The sequence below is a fragment of the Acanthopagrus latus genome, chromosome 6 (assembly GCF_904848185.1).
Source record: "Acanthopagrus latus isolate v.2019 chromosome 6, fAcaLat1.1, whole genome shotgun sequence".
Lineage (NCBI taxonomy): Eukaryota > Metazoa > Chordata > Actinopteri > Spariformes > Sparidae > Acanthopagrus > Acanthopagrus latus.
Window position 1 is genome coordinate 15727943 of NC_051044.1, and position 15741 is coordinate 15743683.

General features: G+C 40.2%; 1 protein-coding gene across 3 annotated transcripts; it reads right to left on the minus strand.

Moving 5' to 3' along the window:
- Positions 1-817: 817 nt before the first annotated feature.
- patz1 (POZ/BTB and AT hook containing zinc finger 1) lies at positions 818-15579 on the minus strand. 3 transcript variants are annotated; one of them, XM_037101243.1, is made up of 6 exons: positions 13396-15579; positions 11977-12040; positions 11709-11880; positions 9451-9609; positions 6080-6292; positions 818-5657 (listed from the first exon to the last, which is right to left on the minus strand). In XM_037101243.1, exons 1-6 carry the CDS (start codon positions 14646-14648, stop codon positions 5179-5181), a joined length of 2340 nt encoding a protein of 779 aa, XP_036957138.1. In that variant the 5' UTR covers positions 14649-15579; the 3' UTR covers positions 818-5178. The 3 variants fall into 3 exon arrangements, with proteins under 3 accessions (XP_036957138.1, XP_036957139.1, XP_036957140.1); XM_037101244.1 differs by lacking the exon at positions 6080-6292 and having other exon boundaries at positions 13396-15575; XM_037101245.1 differs by lacking the exons at positions 6080-6292; positions 9451-9609 and having other exon boundaries at positions 13396-15567.
- Between the last annotated feature and the right edge of the window lie 162 nt (positions 15580-15741).

Here is a 15741-nt window from a genome sequence, read left to right on the forward strand (position 1 = left end):
TTGCTGATGTCTCTGTTCCAACTAATCTACCGACGCACAACTACATTTTGCTTTTTTAACTATGAACTGTATTGTCTAAAATGACACCAGTGCACAAAAACCCACTGGGAATTTAATAATAATAAAATATCTATAACATATTTTTTGGCATTATAATAATTAAAAAAGAAAAAAATCAATACGATAAATCTGTGACAGGCAAAATCAGTTGATGATATCAGCCAACCAGTATATCAGTCTGGCTCCAATTGGTTCCTTAAAAAAAAAAAGAAAAAAAAAAGTGTTTTTTTTTGTCTATTTTTGTCTGCCACAGAGCACAAAATAACCTGGGAAAAAGAAGCCAGAAAGGCAGCATGTCTGTCTGCTTTCACATCTCCATTAATGACTAAACGAGTGAATAACCTCGTGTCTTTGCATGTGTTGTTGGAGTGGCAGCTTGCAGACACGGGCCAGGAGCTATTAATACATATCTCCTGCAATAAGCAAACACACATCAAACAGGGAATGACAGACACTTCGGTGCAGTGTAGTGTAAATTTAAGTATCAAAAGCAAAGGGCAGCAAATTGCATCAATTCAGCTTTGATTTTACAAAATTTGTTTTGCTATTACCTGTGTTTGCTAGAGTAGCAGCTGACAGACTTGTGGTAAATGTTTGTCTGTGGGTTTTAATCAAGTTTCCCCAACACCACAGAAGCATAATGCATCCCACTGTACCAGCATAACTGCTATACATAGTTAGAGTCTCACATCTAACTCTGCCCCATTCTTTGCTGCCATTGGATTAACCAGTTATAACTAAAAGAAGAAAGGTTAGGAGCTTTTTCAATTGCAATTTATTTGACACTCATCTCTGTACCAACAAGAGAGATGAGACTCAATAACAGAGTACAAAAACAAATATCTATAGAAAAGTATGCTTATATTGAAATAAGTCCAAAGATGTTATAACAAAACATGTAGCCCACATGTTTTAAGAGCAATCTTGTTGAGTACGATGATAAAATACCAAGTTAACATATTGTACATTTTCTGTGTGTGTGTTTTTATACAAAAGTGTCAATGCGAGTCACTCTGTACAATTCCTAACCTTTAGAAAAGAGGACCTTTTTTAATCCACTGCTGTGCACAATCAGTATTTGGAAGGCACTTTGCAACAGACCAAAGCACAAAGCAAAAACATTTAGGCTTAAATAATCCTTGAAAATCTTCTTTTTCTTTTTTTTTTTTTTTTTTTTACACTGGAGTACCAACACGAAGTGAAAACAAAAATCATACATCCCAGTGAGGAAAAATAAACAAAAAAAGAACGGCACTTCCTTACAGCATCAATAACAAAAACAACCCTTATTACCTTTTAAAGAAGTAAATACTAGTGCAGAGTGGATCAAAAAAGGACAAAAAACTTGGTCAAAGACATGAGTCGTGCAGCTGGCAGTGTGAGCGCTACCAGAGCAGAGTGACAGCGAAAACCATTACTGCCACCAACCAGTGATCGACATTCAGTCCCCAGCTCGGCTCGCAGGCCAGAACATGCAGTTTTACACTTCCAATCAAATGGCCATAACTTAACATCCCTCCACATGATAGACTAGAAAAAAAAAATCTTTATATCTACAGGACCACCATTGACAAACACTGATCATATTGGTTGGTTCATATATATTTATATATATATTTATAGAATGTGTATATGAATGGTATATACACTTGTTACAATCACAACATAATCATAAATAATATAGGAATGTACGGAATTTAACAGATTGAATTACTCACAAATAAAAACTAAAACAGAAAAAACACAGATACAGATGCACATGGAGACACGTATACTCTTTTTTTAAGTTGTTTTTTTTTTTTTTTTACAGAGCCACATGCACGCATGCACGCACGCGCGCGCACACACACACACACACACACACACACACATAGAGCTAAGCCCCTTCAATGCTGGATAGGTTTGATTTTTATCATGATTCGGGTTTTACAACACAAGAGGACACACTGACCTATTAGAAAGATGTTAATCAACTGATGTGTGAGTGTAAGAAAGTCAATATACTACAAGATGTTCGTTTGGACACTTGTTGTTTTACAGTAGCTCTCTTCGTCATGAGCGTTTTGATGCCAATTTTCTGTCCTTACTGACACTGATCTAAAACAATTGATCTTTTTCTTAGAGAGAAATGACCTTCACACACACATAAAATCTTCTAACACCACCAGCATCCTGAGTTTTCTTTTAAGATGTAAAACCACTGAAGAACCATAGTTTTAATTAAAGTAGGGCTTTACTAGTTTACTAGTAAGGCAAACTCCACAAATTTTAAACATGACGGTGTGTTTACAGGTTTGGGGGAGTACTACTGCACATGTTACAAGAGTAGTATAAAGTATTTTGTGGCTCCAGAGGAAGTTGCATGTAATATGTGGAATAAAAACGTTTTGTTGCATCAGTTCTGATCATTTGCTTGGAAATTATCCATCATGCGTCCAACAGTGTTACAGGAGTGCAACGCTAGACCAGTGGACTGCTTTTTGACACCTGGTAGCAACATGCTACAGACACTAAATGACATCACTGAAGGTAAAACATCAGATTACATGAAGCTTCTTCTAGCGCCACAAAAGACTATGCATTAGTCAAGACCTGTATACACACTATAATGTGTAAAGTTGGTGGAGCTACCCTTTCACTTACTTATTTCCGTTAGCAATTAACTGCAGATTGTTTTCACGATTAATAATTTAGTCTGTAAAATGTCAAAAAGTATGAAAATGGTCATTACAAATTCCCAGAGCCCAAAGTGACGTCTTCAAATCGCTTTTTTTTTTTTATCCAAACATCAGTCAAAAACACAAAGACTCTTCATTCACTGCCACAAATGACAAAGAAAAGAGGCCAGTCTTTACATTTAAGAAGCCAAAACCAGCAAATGTTTGACATTTCTGCTTGAAAAATGGCCAAAACAATGGATTATTAAAAAAGTTGGGAATTAATTGCAGCTCTACATTGTAGTGGCGCAAGATTTCAAATCAAACAGAACAAAGCACAAAAGTGAATTTGAGGCTCCCGCTGCGGATTGATTTGAAGTGCTCGTCACAGGAATGTCTTGGATTAAACACATTCAATGGATAGCTTGTGCATTAACCTAGCGACCATTAGTGCAAACACAAGACATGTCATCTACTAACAGCACTAGCTGATCTGAAAGGTGAGCAACACAAAACAAGTAAAGAGACACTGGAGAATTAAATCGAGCGCAAGTACAAGACTCTGTAAAGGTTTCATTACATTTGGTCGGTCCAGAGGTTGGTGGGTCAGGGTGTGACTCCTTCGTCCAACACACACATTAACCACACATCTCAATTTAACATAATTTAGATTTAAACATTATCAAAATGAACAAATCACATGATTTTTCATTAGACAATTAAAAAAAACTGTACACAAAAGCGAGGGCGTGAATAAGTTAATAAAATATAATCTACATTTCTCAAAATATATACTGAAAATATACCTGACCTTGGTCCCTGTTTAATGTACACAAGTGATTTAAGCCCTAACAAACAAGAACTGGAAACCTTGTCATTGTAAGGGAGAGGGTACAAAAATCATTCCTAACAAGCTCAAGCCCCGTCTCAGGACGAACTGTACAGTTTCAAGGCATTTTATCCGAGGAAAACGTATTTTCTAAAAAAAAAAAAAAAAAAACAAGGTATGACTGTATGCAGTATCGATCACGCTAATAATGGCTTTGCTCTCCTTACTTCTACAATTTCACGTATGAATACTTCATTTAACAAGAAATCATCAAATCAAAAAACATCCAAATGAGATGCCAGCAGATCTGCTTCATTTACAGCAGCAGTCTTCATACTTCACACCCGCTCAGGTTAACGGTGAATAGTTACATTCCTTAAAGCCCCACAGCCATTGGATTTTTATATTTCTATATTTCATGTCCACTCATATCCTATCCTTCCTGGCAATGTTGATGAGCTACACTGTTCACCAAATGTTTTTTGACGAATAACTGAATGCTTGATAACCACATTTGACGGCTCATTGCAAAAAAAAAAGAAGAAAAAAAAAGAAGTGTAAATCAGCCAATATATTGATAGGGGCACTTTTTGACTCCACAGTATTGGTACTGGCCCCCGAAAATCAAGTAGTGCTCGGGCCCTAAACAAAACCAACTTCAAAATGAGAAAGCTGAGGTGCTACTGGAACTTAAAATACAGTTGTTTTTTCTGTAGGTATTCCTAATTACTGCCAAGTCGAGTGGTGGTGGTTTCATTCATGATTTTTCTTTTCTCCTTTTTCTTTACATCTAATGATGACACACAAAACACTATGGTGTCATTTTCTTCTCTGAGGTAGCTTAATCATTTTCTATTTTTGCGGTGCCAGGTGGGCTTTGTGTGGATGCTGTAAGAATTGAAAATTAAGTTTTATCAATACACATTTCAAAAGTGCTTCAACACTGTTGTCCTGTCAATAGTAATTCATTAAGGTCCTTGACAGTTACCAGCGCTACTCAGAGGGCAGAAAACACGGTGTATGAAGCTGAAGAAAACTGCTTCTAGTAAATTTGCCATGAAATAAGCCTTGGGCCTGTTAGGAATGCTTCTTGGAATAATTTACAGATTCAAAGAAAACCTGCTATCAAAACTGAGGCCAATTTAAATCCCTGTCCTTAAGAAAAACAAAATCCTTCTTAAAAAGACGCAGAGAAACAACATAAATACAGAATTCACGGATAGACAATAAGCAATTACTTGTTTTAAGGTTGCAGTAAATAATTCAACTCATGTCAAGAAACATTTGTGCAGCTAAGAAAGCTCAATAACACACAAGCCAAAAAAAACTAATGGGAGCATACCGAACATAACTTCAACAGATCCACATCAGGAAAAGGACATAAAACCTTCATGTCGTTTCTTTATAAAGAAAATTTAATACCGTACACGCATTTTTCATACTCTGAAAAAGTAGAAAAAGTAGGAATCGCATGGCAGTCTGTGACAAAATATATTGGATACACATTAAGCAATGTCACCAACGGAAAAAGTAGTCTTGAGGCAAAGTTATTCCCAAATACAGAGCATCTTCTGTGGGCAACCCGGCTTTATCCTAAGAATCAGAGGCTTTGCAAGAACTTAAGCAAATGTGTCACTTTCCACCAAAGTCGATTCCACTCTGACCTGCCTCAGCGTCCACCAGTGAAGAGGCAAACGCAGACTGGACTATCTGAAAGCCAAATGACTCAAGCAGAGACATGTTTTGTTGAGGGGAGAAGGGAGAGGTCAGGGAGGGGGCCAGCTCATTTAAGCCCGACCCCGAAACCCCCTGAGCCTTCTGGGCTTTGTGAACTCTGTGCTGGTGCTTGTTGAGGTAGGACTTGGTGCGGAAGGCCTGGCCACAGATGCCACAGGTGAACTTCTTCTCAGGGTCCGTCTTGGCTTTAGATCCTTCAGGAGACGCCATGGTCCCCGCAGAGGCTCCGTTGCAGGCTAAAGAGGGCATCTCGAGCTCCGGCCCATCAGGTTTGTGTGGGGACTTAAGCTCATCGCCATTGGACAACTCCCCAAATGAAGGATCTGATTCTTCTGATTCCAGGTGAGGACATTTTCCAGTGTTTTCCTGCCCGTCTGTGGTGAAACCATCATGGATAGGAAGGCAGAGAGTGAGACAGAGACAGAGAGAGAAAGGGGGGTAATGGGAGGAAAGGGAAGCGTGAATTAGGACAACTGGATTATAAAACAGATTTTGTCATATAACTTTGGTCCAGTAGCTGGCTGTCACCTGCAAAACTTAAAAATTGAACTTGAGTGAGAAGGCGTCATCAAAAGCAGAACCAGCTGACAATTTTACACATGAATCACTAAATACTGTTAAAAAAAAACAAAAAACAAAGACACAATTCTTCAAAATGTGGCTATAGCATTTACTACACAATCATCTATCTCATTCCATTTGCCCAGTGTCCACTGAAAATGCTGCGGTGCTCATCCAACATGTGGGCAGTGCTAGCACCATGCCCCCACCCATCCTCCTGCTTGACCGTACTGACCTGCGACAGGCCCATGGACAGGGAAGCCAGGCAACCCGCTAGAGCGACACTCCCAGAAATATGGAGCCCCACCTGCCTTCCCCATGAGCAGCTCAGGCTGCAGGCCCAAGGCTGGAGGGCCGGGCTGGGGAAGAACTGGGTGTCCAGAGAGCCCATGAAAGCGACCCTCTGCCTCAGACGAGGTGAGAAGCAGCTGGCGACTGGCGCACATTTCTACACAACACCCGACCAGGGGAGAAAGGAAGGGGGAGGGGGAGCAGACACAACAGGCCGACGGAAACCATACGGACAGAATTACCTTCATTTCATAACTAGTGTTTAGAAAGCTGTCTCTTGAAGCAAGCTAGACAGACTGGATAGTTTGAATGTTGATGAGCTATGAAATAATTACCTATTTCCCATTTTCCCCTTAAGCAAATACCAAATCACTGAATTTGGGGATTTGTGATGTAAGGGAATATCAAAATAACTGACAAAAACAGTTGATATTTGTGCTACTTTCGGATAAAATTAATTTAAGTGTGTGACGTTTGAGTACAGACCTTTCTCACACTGAACATGGGAGGGGCGGATTAAAAACATGAAAAATTACCAAACTGTAAACTTCAAACAAAATCTTCCAGTTTTTGCCCTCATTATGAAAAAGACAATATTCTTAGTGAGCTGTTTTAAAGCTGATGAATATTCCAATAATATTCCTCTTCCACACAGCCGCGCATACCCCAATTAATGTGGCTTAACATGTCCTTTATCGTGAAAAGTCTTTCATCATGTTTAAAAGTAGGTGTTGGTTGGTTAGTTGCAAAATGCAGTAAAGAAAATGTCTGTCTTAATCAGAAAATGCAACACTTGGAATAAGGCCGAATAATATCGGAATATCTAAATTGAAAATGTTGACATGAATTCCATAAATTGTCTCGTTCAGAATAACATTGGAATATTAATGTGTGCCAGTAGTCACTGTCAGGAAACTGCTTGTGTGAATGCTGGCTCCCTGAGACAACTTAAGGAGCAGAAACTCATTACTGTTATTAGTTACACCTGTGCACCCTGCTGTGACATGCAAGAAGACCCAGTGAGAAAAGTCTGTACTGTGTATAAAAAAGTATAACATTCACACACACACAAACATACAGCTTGTTTGTCTCAATACAGGGCGTGACACTAATTGCTAAATTGCAGTACATATAGTGACAGTACACATGTCCAGCCATGGCCATTTCCAAGGGTAAACCTTATTTTCTGCTTTCATTCTGCTCATGTATCTGATGAGCTTGATCACTCAGAATTAAATCATTAAAAACTAAATGCCTGATTGAGGAGTTCTCAGCTCACCAAAAGCTAATCGGTGTTCACTCAAATTTGCCTCAAGGGGCTTAACAGTCTGCACACTGTTATCCTTAGACCACGGATTTGGATGAGTTTGTTAGCTTTGTGGTAACTATGGTAACTGCTCAGATGACACCTATCTACTGTGTGAGGGGGTAGAGGTCTGCTCATTTAGTTACACCACAGAATGGCTCCACAACCAATTATTTAATCCTCTAACAACTTCAGCAGTGCTGCTCTTAAACCGACTCATTATGGAAATAAGCACAAAAAGACTCACTTGCAGCATCACCTGAGCTGTGAGCAGGCAAATAAAAACAATGCCGCTGTCCAAAGGACACATCATTAACAGCACTCATCATTTGATATTTGACTGTGCATATCTGTGAGTCATTGCGTACGAGTGACATGCTGTTCTGATCACGACAACCAAAATCAATTTTAACATCCTGGATTTGCCTCAAAGGAAGCTGCTAACCCACTACCATTGAATAAACTTGTCCAGTCTCCGCTTGCCAAAGACGGATACTTTTCCCCAGCTAGGCCAGGATTCTATGGTCAAAATGGTGCTAATTAATTCCTACTTGTGGTATTAGGACCGATAATATCACTCATTAAAAAGAGGCTTGTACAGTTTCTCAAAATAACTCCTTAGGCGTTACCTCACCAAAGGAAAATGTCAAATGTCTATTAGTTGGTTATCAGCACATATGTACTATATGTACAACATTATATCATGATATGAGATTGTATATGATCTTAAGATTTTGGATATTGTTATATCCTGTGTTGTCTAGTGTTATATCAAATGGTTTTTTTTCCTGGTAATTAAGGCTTGCATCACAGTTAAGTGATGTAATTTTCTGAGCTTAATGACTGAGCATGATCTTAGTCTTAATGATTTATTATGTGGCTAATGTTTCACCTTATAAAAGCAGCACTTGAATATGAATCATTTTGATAGCCAACCTTTGGTGGGCAACTATACCAATATATAGCATAGTTTTGTCTTAGATCATTTGTATAATTGCAATCGTGTTCAAGGCTCACACTGTGCACTGTCTCTATGCTACTGCTTCTCCCACAAGAATGGCACAACTTTCATTAAGTTTCATTAAATCTGGAGCAAATGGAGTACAAATTAGGACGATCATGCAACACTGTGCATTGTTGAACAACTGCTGATGGACCAGCCAAGCAGAAAACAGACACTGTTAACCAAACGATGCCATGGCCATGCTGGACAGACACACATGTGCAAAAAACAAAAACACAAAAGTGACTCTTGCCTGTTGAATACTTCAAGCTGTATGTGGGACGGCATTATATTCCCAATTCCCAGCCTAAATACAAAGCTACGTCCTCACTCCAAGTAGTATTATCTAAAATCAAATAAATTGTATTCATATAGCTCAAAATCACAATCACATTGCCTCAGTGGGCATTACAATCTGTATAGTGAAGGAAATCCTCCGTCCTTTTATCCTCAATTCGAGTGAGTAAAAACTCTTTAGAATGTATGCAAGTAAATGAGTCTTCTGCCTACTGACTTGCATTCATTCTAGTCAATCTTAAAACATACACTGTGCATAAAATGCTTTCCTCCAGCCATTTATGCAATTCTGACCTTTGACATGAGTCAGTGAGAACACGTGGGTGTTTTCAACACCTTTCCCACTCTTTATGCAGCACATAGGAACTGAAAATGGTGTAGTAGTTAGAAAATAATTAGAAAAACTGTTCTCAAAAAAGGTGTGGAATACTTCCAACTGTTTTCCTTCTAACTAATTACCATAGAAAGTTTCTGTATACACTGCCCCCTCTGAATAAAAGATGCCAGACATGAGCTAGCACAAAACAAAGCCAGCACATGAAATTGCACAACAGTAAATGTTTGAGCAAAAAGCTTGGCAGCAGAGGTTGATGTACGCTTGTGTTTTAAACATACACAAAGATGCAGCAGCATGTTTCTCCAAAAAGCAGCAGAGCAAATGAAAAAGCCAGAAACATGGAGGTTTGGGATGGGGCGGCCGACTGCTTGCCTTCCAATGAGCACTGGCGTCCCATGTGGTAAGGGTTGCCGTTGTGCATCTGCAGTTCCCCCCTTGGTTCAGGGAAGGTGTGCATTGTGGCAGAGGGGGGCAGTGGAGAGCCATGGTGTGTCTTTATATGCACCTTAAGGTAGGACGCAGTGGAGAAACCTGGGACCAGAAGAACAAAGAACAAGGCAGTTGTTTGACACACTCAAGGCCTTGACCACGAGGAGGGGCGCCCTGTTGCACAACCACAGGCTTTTCGTTGTCAATGATCCGATGACTGGTTCAACCAGATTAACACTTAATAAGTGTTACTGATTAATTTAGGGGAAGATAAATTAATATCCATCTCTTTGAATTTCATCCCTCAACAGTGAAGACTATCACATATTATCAGCAAGAGGCAAAGATCTAAATTCCCATTTTGAGAACACTGTGATGCACAGAGTTTTTTCTTTTTAAATCTTTGCTTCACTCTCTGATTAACCATTGATGCATTTGCAGGTGCAAAGTTGTCTATATTTCTGCTCACCATTTATCTTGCCTCACTTCCAGGAGCCCTGGAGTGGCCGTGGAGAGAACATATACTGAGGTCATGTTTTACTATATCAAGTGCTCAAAAAATGCTAATCATCCTAAGCTTTTGATTAATTTGAGATAAGTGTATATACTTAGTTTAACGCATGGGTATGCCATCACGACGCAACTATGGTAGTCTTGATCCAAGTCTATTCACCGTGCATAATAATGCACACAACTTATTCTACAGCACTGTTAGCTACCCTCTAAATAAAGACAGAGCTATTTGCCAGCTGTTTAAAAAAAACTAAAAAGAAACTGCATAAATTCTTCCTCTGAAAACTTTGAACACAAAGAATATGAAGATTTACTACTTTTTTTTCTCTTTTCTTTAAAAAAAAAAAAACAACTTGTTTGTAAGTCGACATCATTGTCAATGAGGCAACCTCAATGGTTCTTCAAGTTTAAATAAAGGTTTTGAATTGAACTGAGCCTGTAGCACACATAAAGGCTTAACATAGTGATAGCCCTCCTACGATTTAAGCTTAGTAAATAACTATCTTCTTGCCACCAATAATCAAAACATGAGAATGAATCATATCTTGTGTACATAAGCTACCATTTTGAGTGCTCAAAGTGATAAAACATGGAGTTAGCTTTTGTTTCTTTCCATTACAAGGAGAATAATAGAACGCCTCCACTGATGGATTTTGTTTTAACTCAGCTTTTCTCCACTCCACTTTTCTCCTTCAATGTATTTTTTTTTAATTGCTAGCAATTTGATGCCTTGTTTTGATCTTTTACCCTTTTATACTCTTTAACCATTATTTCAGTTGCAGTGTTTACTGTGTTTGCACTTGTATTTGTAAATGTAACATTGCTCTTATTTTTTTTGTACGAGACGCACTCATGAAAAACCAGATACAACATTTTCATCTGACCTCTGTGAAGAGAAAAACGGTTGAATTAATGAAAAAATGAGTCTCCACAATAGTCTCAACCAGTTCAACCACAGAAGGATTCTTGCGTTTGTGCTTTTTGGGCACAAAAAAGCAGAAGCCGGGGAAGCCTGAAAACATTTTCAGCAAAGAGACCTCATGTACAAGGTAAAGGCCAACTTTCAGACATATTTGTCACATTTAATATGTGAATTTTGTCTACAGACCAAACAACAACAACTAAAGAAATATAAATATTTTGTTAAATTCAATGCATCATTTCCCCATAAGACAGTGCGTGATCCAGATGGAATGATTTAAATCAAGATGTAGCCTTTACCTTCACAAGGAAGAGGCACTCATTTAAGTCATTGCATTTACAATATTGTTTGTCTAACACCATTAAAATCAGGAAGCAAAAGCAACTAAAATAGGACCCAACACACCCTGAACAACACTTTGGAGAGTCAGGAGTGTTTGTACTTTCTCCTTAAAATATTCTGTGACTTTTATACAGTACATTTCAGTGTTTATGGAATATATTTAACCACCCAATATTTTAATGGAAATCCAAAAGATGCTATAGGTGATCAATTTCATGTTTGGACTGACATTAAGAAAAGACAACCCCCTCATTCATTACAGTGACCTCGCTCTACACACCGCTGAGCCAGCCAAATACCAAAACCAGGTTACAGCAAGCTTTTATCCTCTGAGTGTCCATGACTTCAGTGCCAAATGAATATTTGTCTGGACACGATGAGCTTGTAACAGTGTGGTGCACGCTGAGGTATTTTAAACAATTACCTTTGTTGCAAATGCCACAGTAGTTATGTGTTCCTTCACTGTGTTTCTTGAGATGGTCTGTCATGTAGGCAGCGCGCAGGAACTTGCCACAAACTTTGCAGGGGATTTTGTCCTCATGGCATGCGAGGTGCGACCGGAGGCGATCTCTTGTGGCAAATGAGGCATTACAAATCTGCAAAACAGAAAGTAACATGGTAACGTATTATGGTTTAAAACCAGCAGTAGCGAAACTGTTAACTGTGGGATATTAAGTCTGATCTGTCGTTACCTGGCACTTGTGGGGTCTCTCTGTTGTGTGAACCTGTTTGATATGTCCATTCAGGTGGTCTGGTCTGAAAAGAAAAAAGGAAAATAACATTTGTATTGGAAATTAACCCTAGATGGATTTAACATACACGTTCCCACACAGCTTAATACCTTTTCTTACCATTACCAATCCTACCTTAAACTGTAAGAAAAACTTCTCTGCCTTTAATAACACTTAATCGTGAAACATTTAATTTCATTTTATTCCATTTTATTCATCTTTATACTTTTCCCATGTTAAGAAAATGTAATGACTTGTTTTTTTTACAAAATAGTGAAAATAATGGACAGAGCAAAATCAAAGTCACTCCTAGAATGTTTTTTTTTTAAGAGGTTTTTAATAAGTTTACTATACAAAAATAATTATAATTTAAATAAGGTATTAAATGAAAATGTATTTCTATTGTTTGGGTTAAATTGTGGAATGATGCAAATTCACATTTTAAAAATGTCTAACTTTGGTTTTCAAAAGAATGGTTAACAAAACTTATTTTTGGAGGGTTACATGCATGAATTACTTTTCTGTAGTAGTTTTGTTCACATTCCTGGAGGATAGCTTCCACTGATAAGAGTTTAGGACAGGCATGTGTAAGAAAGAAAACTCAAACGTAAAGAATAAGATTGGACATGACCAGTGCACTTCCAACCCCTCCCTCATTCACATATTTGCTTTCCTTTAGCAGTTAGCATGCAACTTCTTGTGACTTCTCTGTCATTTCTTGTCTGCATGTACTTTAACCTCCACAGCAGTAGGTGGTGGCAGTGAGTTCCCAACAGGGCCTGGGAACACTGAGCCTGGGAAACTAGTTTTTGTGGTTGAGGCCAAATTACACAGGTGACAAGTCCTTAAGTGACGGTTCTGCAGTTCACTGAGAACAGAAACAGAGACATTGGTGTGTGCTAACACTGAAGAGTGTGTCAGGGTTTGCAAAGAGTGGACTTATTAAAATGGCTTTGGAGTCTGTCCTGCCTCTGTAAATTATACCAAGAACATTAGTAGCTTCACTAATTCGGCTGTTTTAAGGCTAGAGCTTGACTTCAGGCTGCAGGTGATAAAACAGCTGACTACGTTATGTGTCTTTGTATTTGTGTGCAACTATAAACTGATTAAACACGAACATCTGGGCTGTCAGGGACTGCTTCTACCAGCTCCTGTTTTTTGTTTTGTTTTGTTTTACAAAACTGTGGGTTCAACCTGTAGTTACTGTCCTTTAGGTATTACATCTCACATGCCGATATGTACGGTCGCACTGCAAAACAAAACAAAAAACCCACAAAGTACTGCAAACTGCAGGGTGTCTGATGATTGAGGTACAGTCACACCATTGTTTTTGTACCAACTCCAAAAACACAGGACACACTGTCAGCGGAGTCAACTCACCTTGAAAACCCTTTACCGCAGCTTTGGCACACATAAGGTTTGCCGACAGACCCGTCATGGGACCGCACATGGTATGACATCCTGTCCTTGCGTTTGAACCGGAGCCCGCACACATGGCACGCATACGGCTTCTCCCCGGAGTGGGACAGCTTGTGTCGGTTCAGGTGGTACACGTCGCGGAAAACTTTACCGCAAATGTCACAGCCAACATGCCGCCGGGTCCTCTCCCTTTTGCGGCCGTTGTCCATAGTCAGCCCCCCGTGTACTTGCACGCCGTTTTCCATCAGACCGGGCTGAGACATGCCCGCCATGCCTCCCGCCGCTGTCACGCTGTCACCGACGTTGTTGTTTACACCGCCGGTGTGGGCTCCGTGCTGCGCTTCGTGATTCTTCAAGCGAGAAGCCTCTGTAAAAGCTTTCCCGCACGTCCCGCAAGGAAACAGCCCATTGTCTTTCTGCGTGCTGTGATTAAATGGTACAGCCTCCACCGGCCCGCCAGGTTTCTTTGGTCTCCCTCTGTTCCTTTTCGACCCGGGGGAGCCAGCGTCGTGCTGGAACGCGTTCCCCGGCATTTCCGTTGATGGGGACACGGGCAGTCCTTCCACAGGCTCCAGCATCGGCACCGAAGACTCGCCGCCGTCCTCTAGCAACACGACGGCGGTGTCTTCGCTCCTCTCCACATGCATCTGTGCATTGTTACCGAAGCTCTGGCCGTTCACCAACATTCCCGTTCCGTTTACCAGATCCTGCTGCTGTGCCACCGGGAAACCCAGCTCCGTGGTCCCCGTGGCCTGGAAAAGGCTTGCGTCACCCCCGCGGGAGGTCGGGACGAGGATCTGCACATTGGACTGTTTGATCACCTCCTGACATATCTCAATGACCGACCGCATCAGCAGAAACTTGGCAGCTGTCATCAACTCCGGGAAGCACTCCAGTCGCACCACAATCCTGGAGGTGTAAGCGAAGTCCAAAACGTCTTTAAAAACTTTCGGGCTGATGGTGTGCATCTCCAGCTCCTTGGCGTCGCCGTCCCCTTCCGTCTGGCGACTGAAGACGGACTCGAAATACTCGCTGCACGCCGCCAGCACAGCTTTGTGAGCAGGGAAGCTCTCCTCGCCGACGCGTAATATCACATCGCAGAACCTGCCTCCATCTTTCCTCTGAATGTTGAGGTTGTGTAGCATCTCCGCACTGTGCTTGCTCACCTGGTAGGTGTACGAAGAAGTCCAAGACGGCTCCGCTACCTTCTCCATGCCGAATTCATCCAATAACAATGGTTGTTAACGGACGCGGTCGAAGAAAATGACGGATTTTTGTGTGGACGATATCGTGCCGTTGATTCCAGCTAGCTACAGGATCCAACACCAGCCGCCCCTCCCCGTCGTTTTAGCATCTAACGTTAAAACGTTAGCAGTAGCAGCAGCGGCAGGGAAAAATGGCAGCCCCCCAGCTTCCTGTGAACTTTGACCCCGGTTTTCTTGAGGGGTGGGGGTCGGTCTTGTCTTGTGGAAAAGATGTTTCCCTGCGGTTTGAATCTGTTTTTGTTGTCATTAATGCTTATTTAATTGTAATGACAGCCTCCTGGAGGAGCAGAGCCCCCCGCACCACAGGGGTCTGTTATGTCTTCAGCTATGTGTAAATGTTAGCGCGCAGGTCTCTCTTCCTGCCTGCTCTGTTTGTAAAACCCCTCCCCCAACCAACAAACCACTAACATGAAAAACCCCCTTCTCGTCTGTACGAGCGCTGTCTGTGCGCCCAGTCAACACACACGTCCAGGCAGTGTACTGTACAATTCACTTCAAGGAAGTTATAGATATATATTTTTAAGAAAAGGAAAATAAAATGTTAACAAATAACAAAACACACGCTCACGTCAGTATAAACCAGTATTTCAGTGAAGAATCAGCACATAATATAGATATGATTGTCAGGTTGGAGAATATGTTTGAGGACGATTCAGAGTGAAAACAGTCATAAGCAATTTTTACATGATTTAACCTTTTTACTATTTTACCTTAACTACCTCTAGCAGATTCAGTTTGCAGCCATGTCTTATTTTTCTGTTCTATTATATCACATGTCTGATATGTGTATATTTGATTGTTTGTTTCAGTAAAGTTAATTAAAAAAAAAATAGGACCATCTTTCAAGGTGCATTGTGTAGTTTTAGGGAAGACATTTTTAATCAGAAGAGAAAGAGCTTCATGTACTGATTTAAAAAAAAAAAAAAAAAAAAAACCCTAAACAAACTAAATAAAAATAATCTTAATTTTCATGGTTGAATAATCTAACCTTAAAAAGGACAACACAATTTCATACCATTTCACTGTTTATATGTGGCAGACC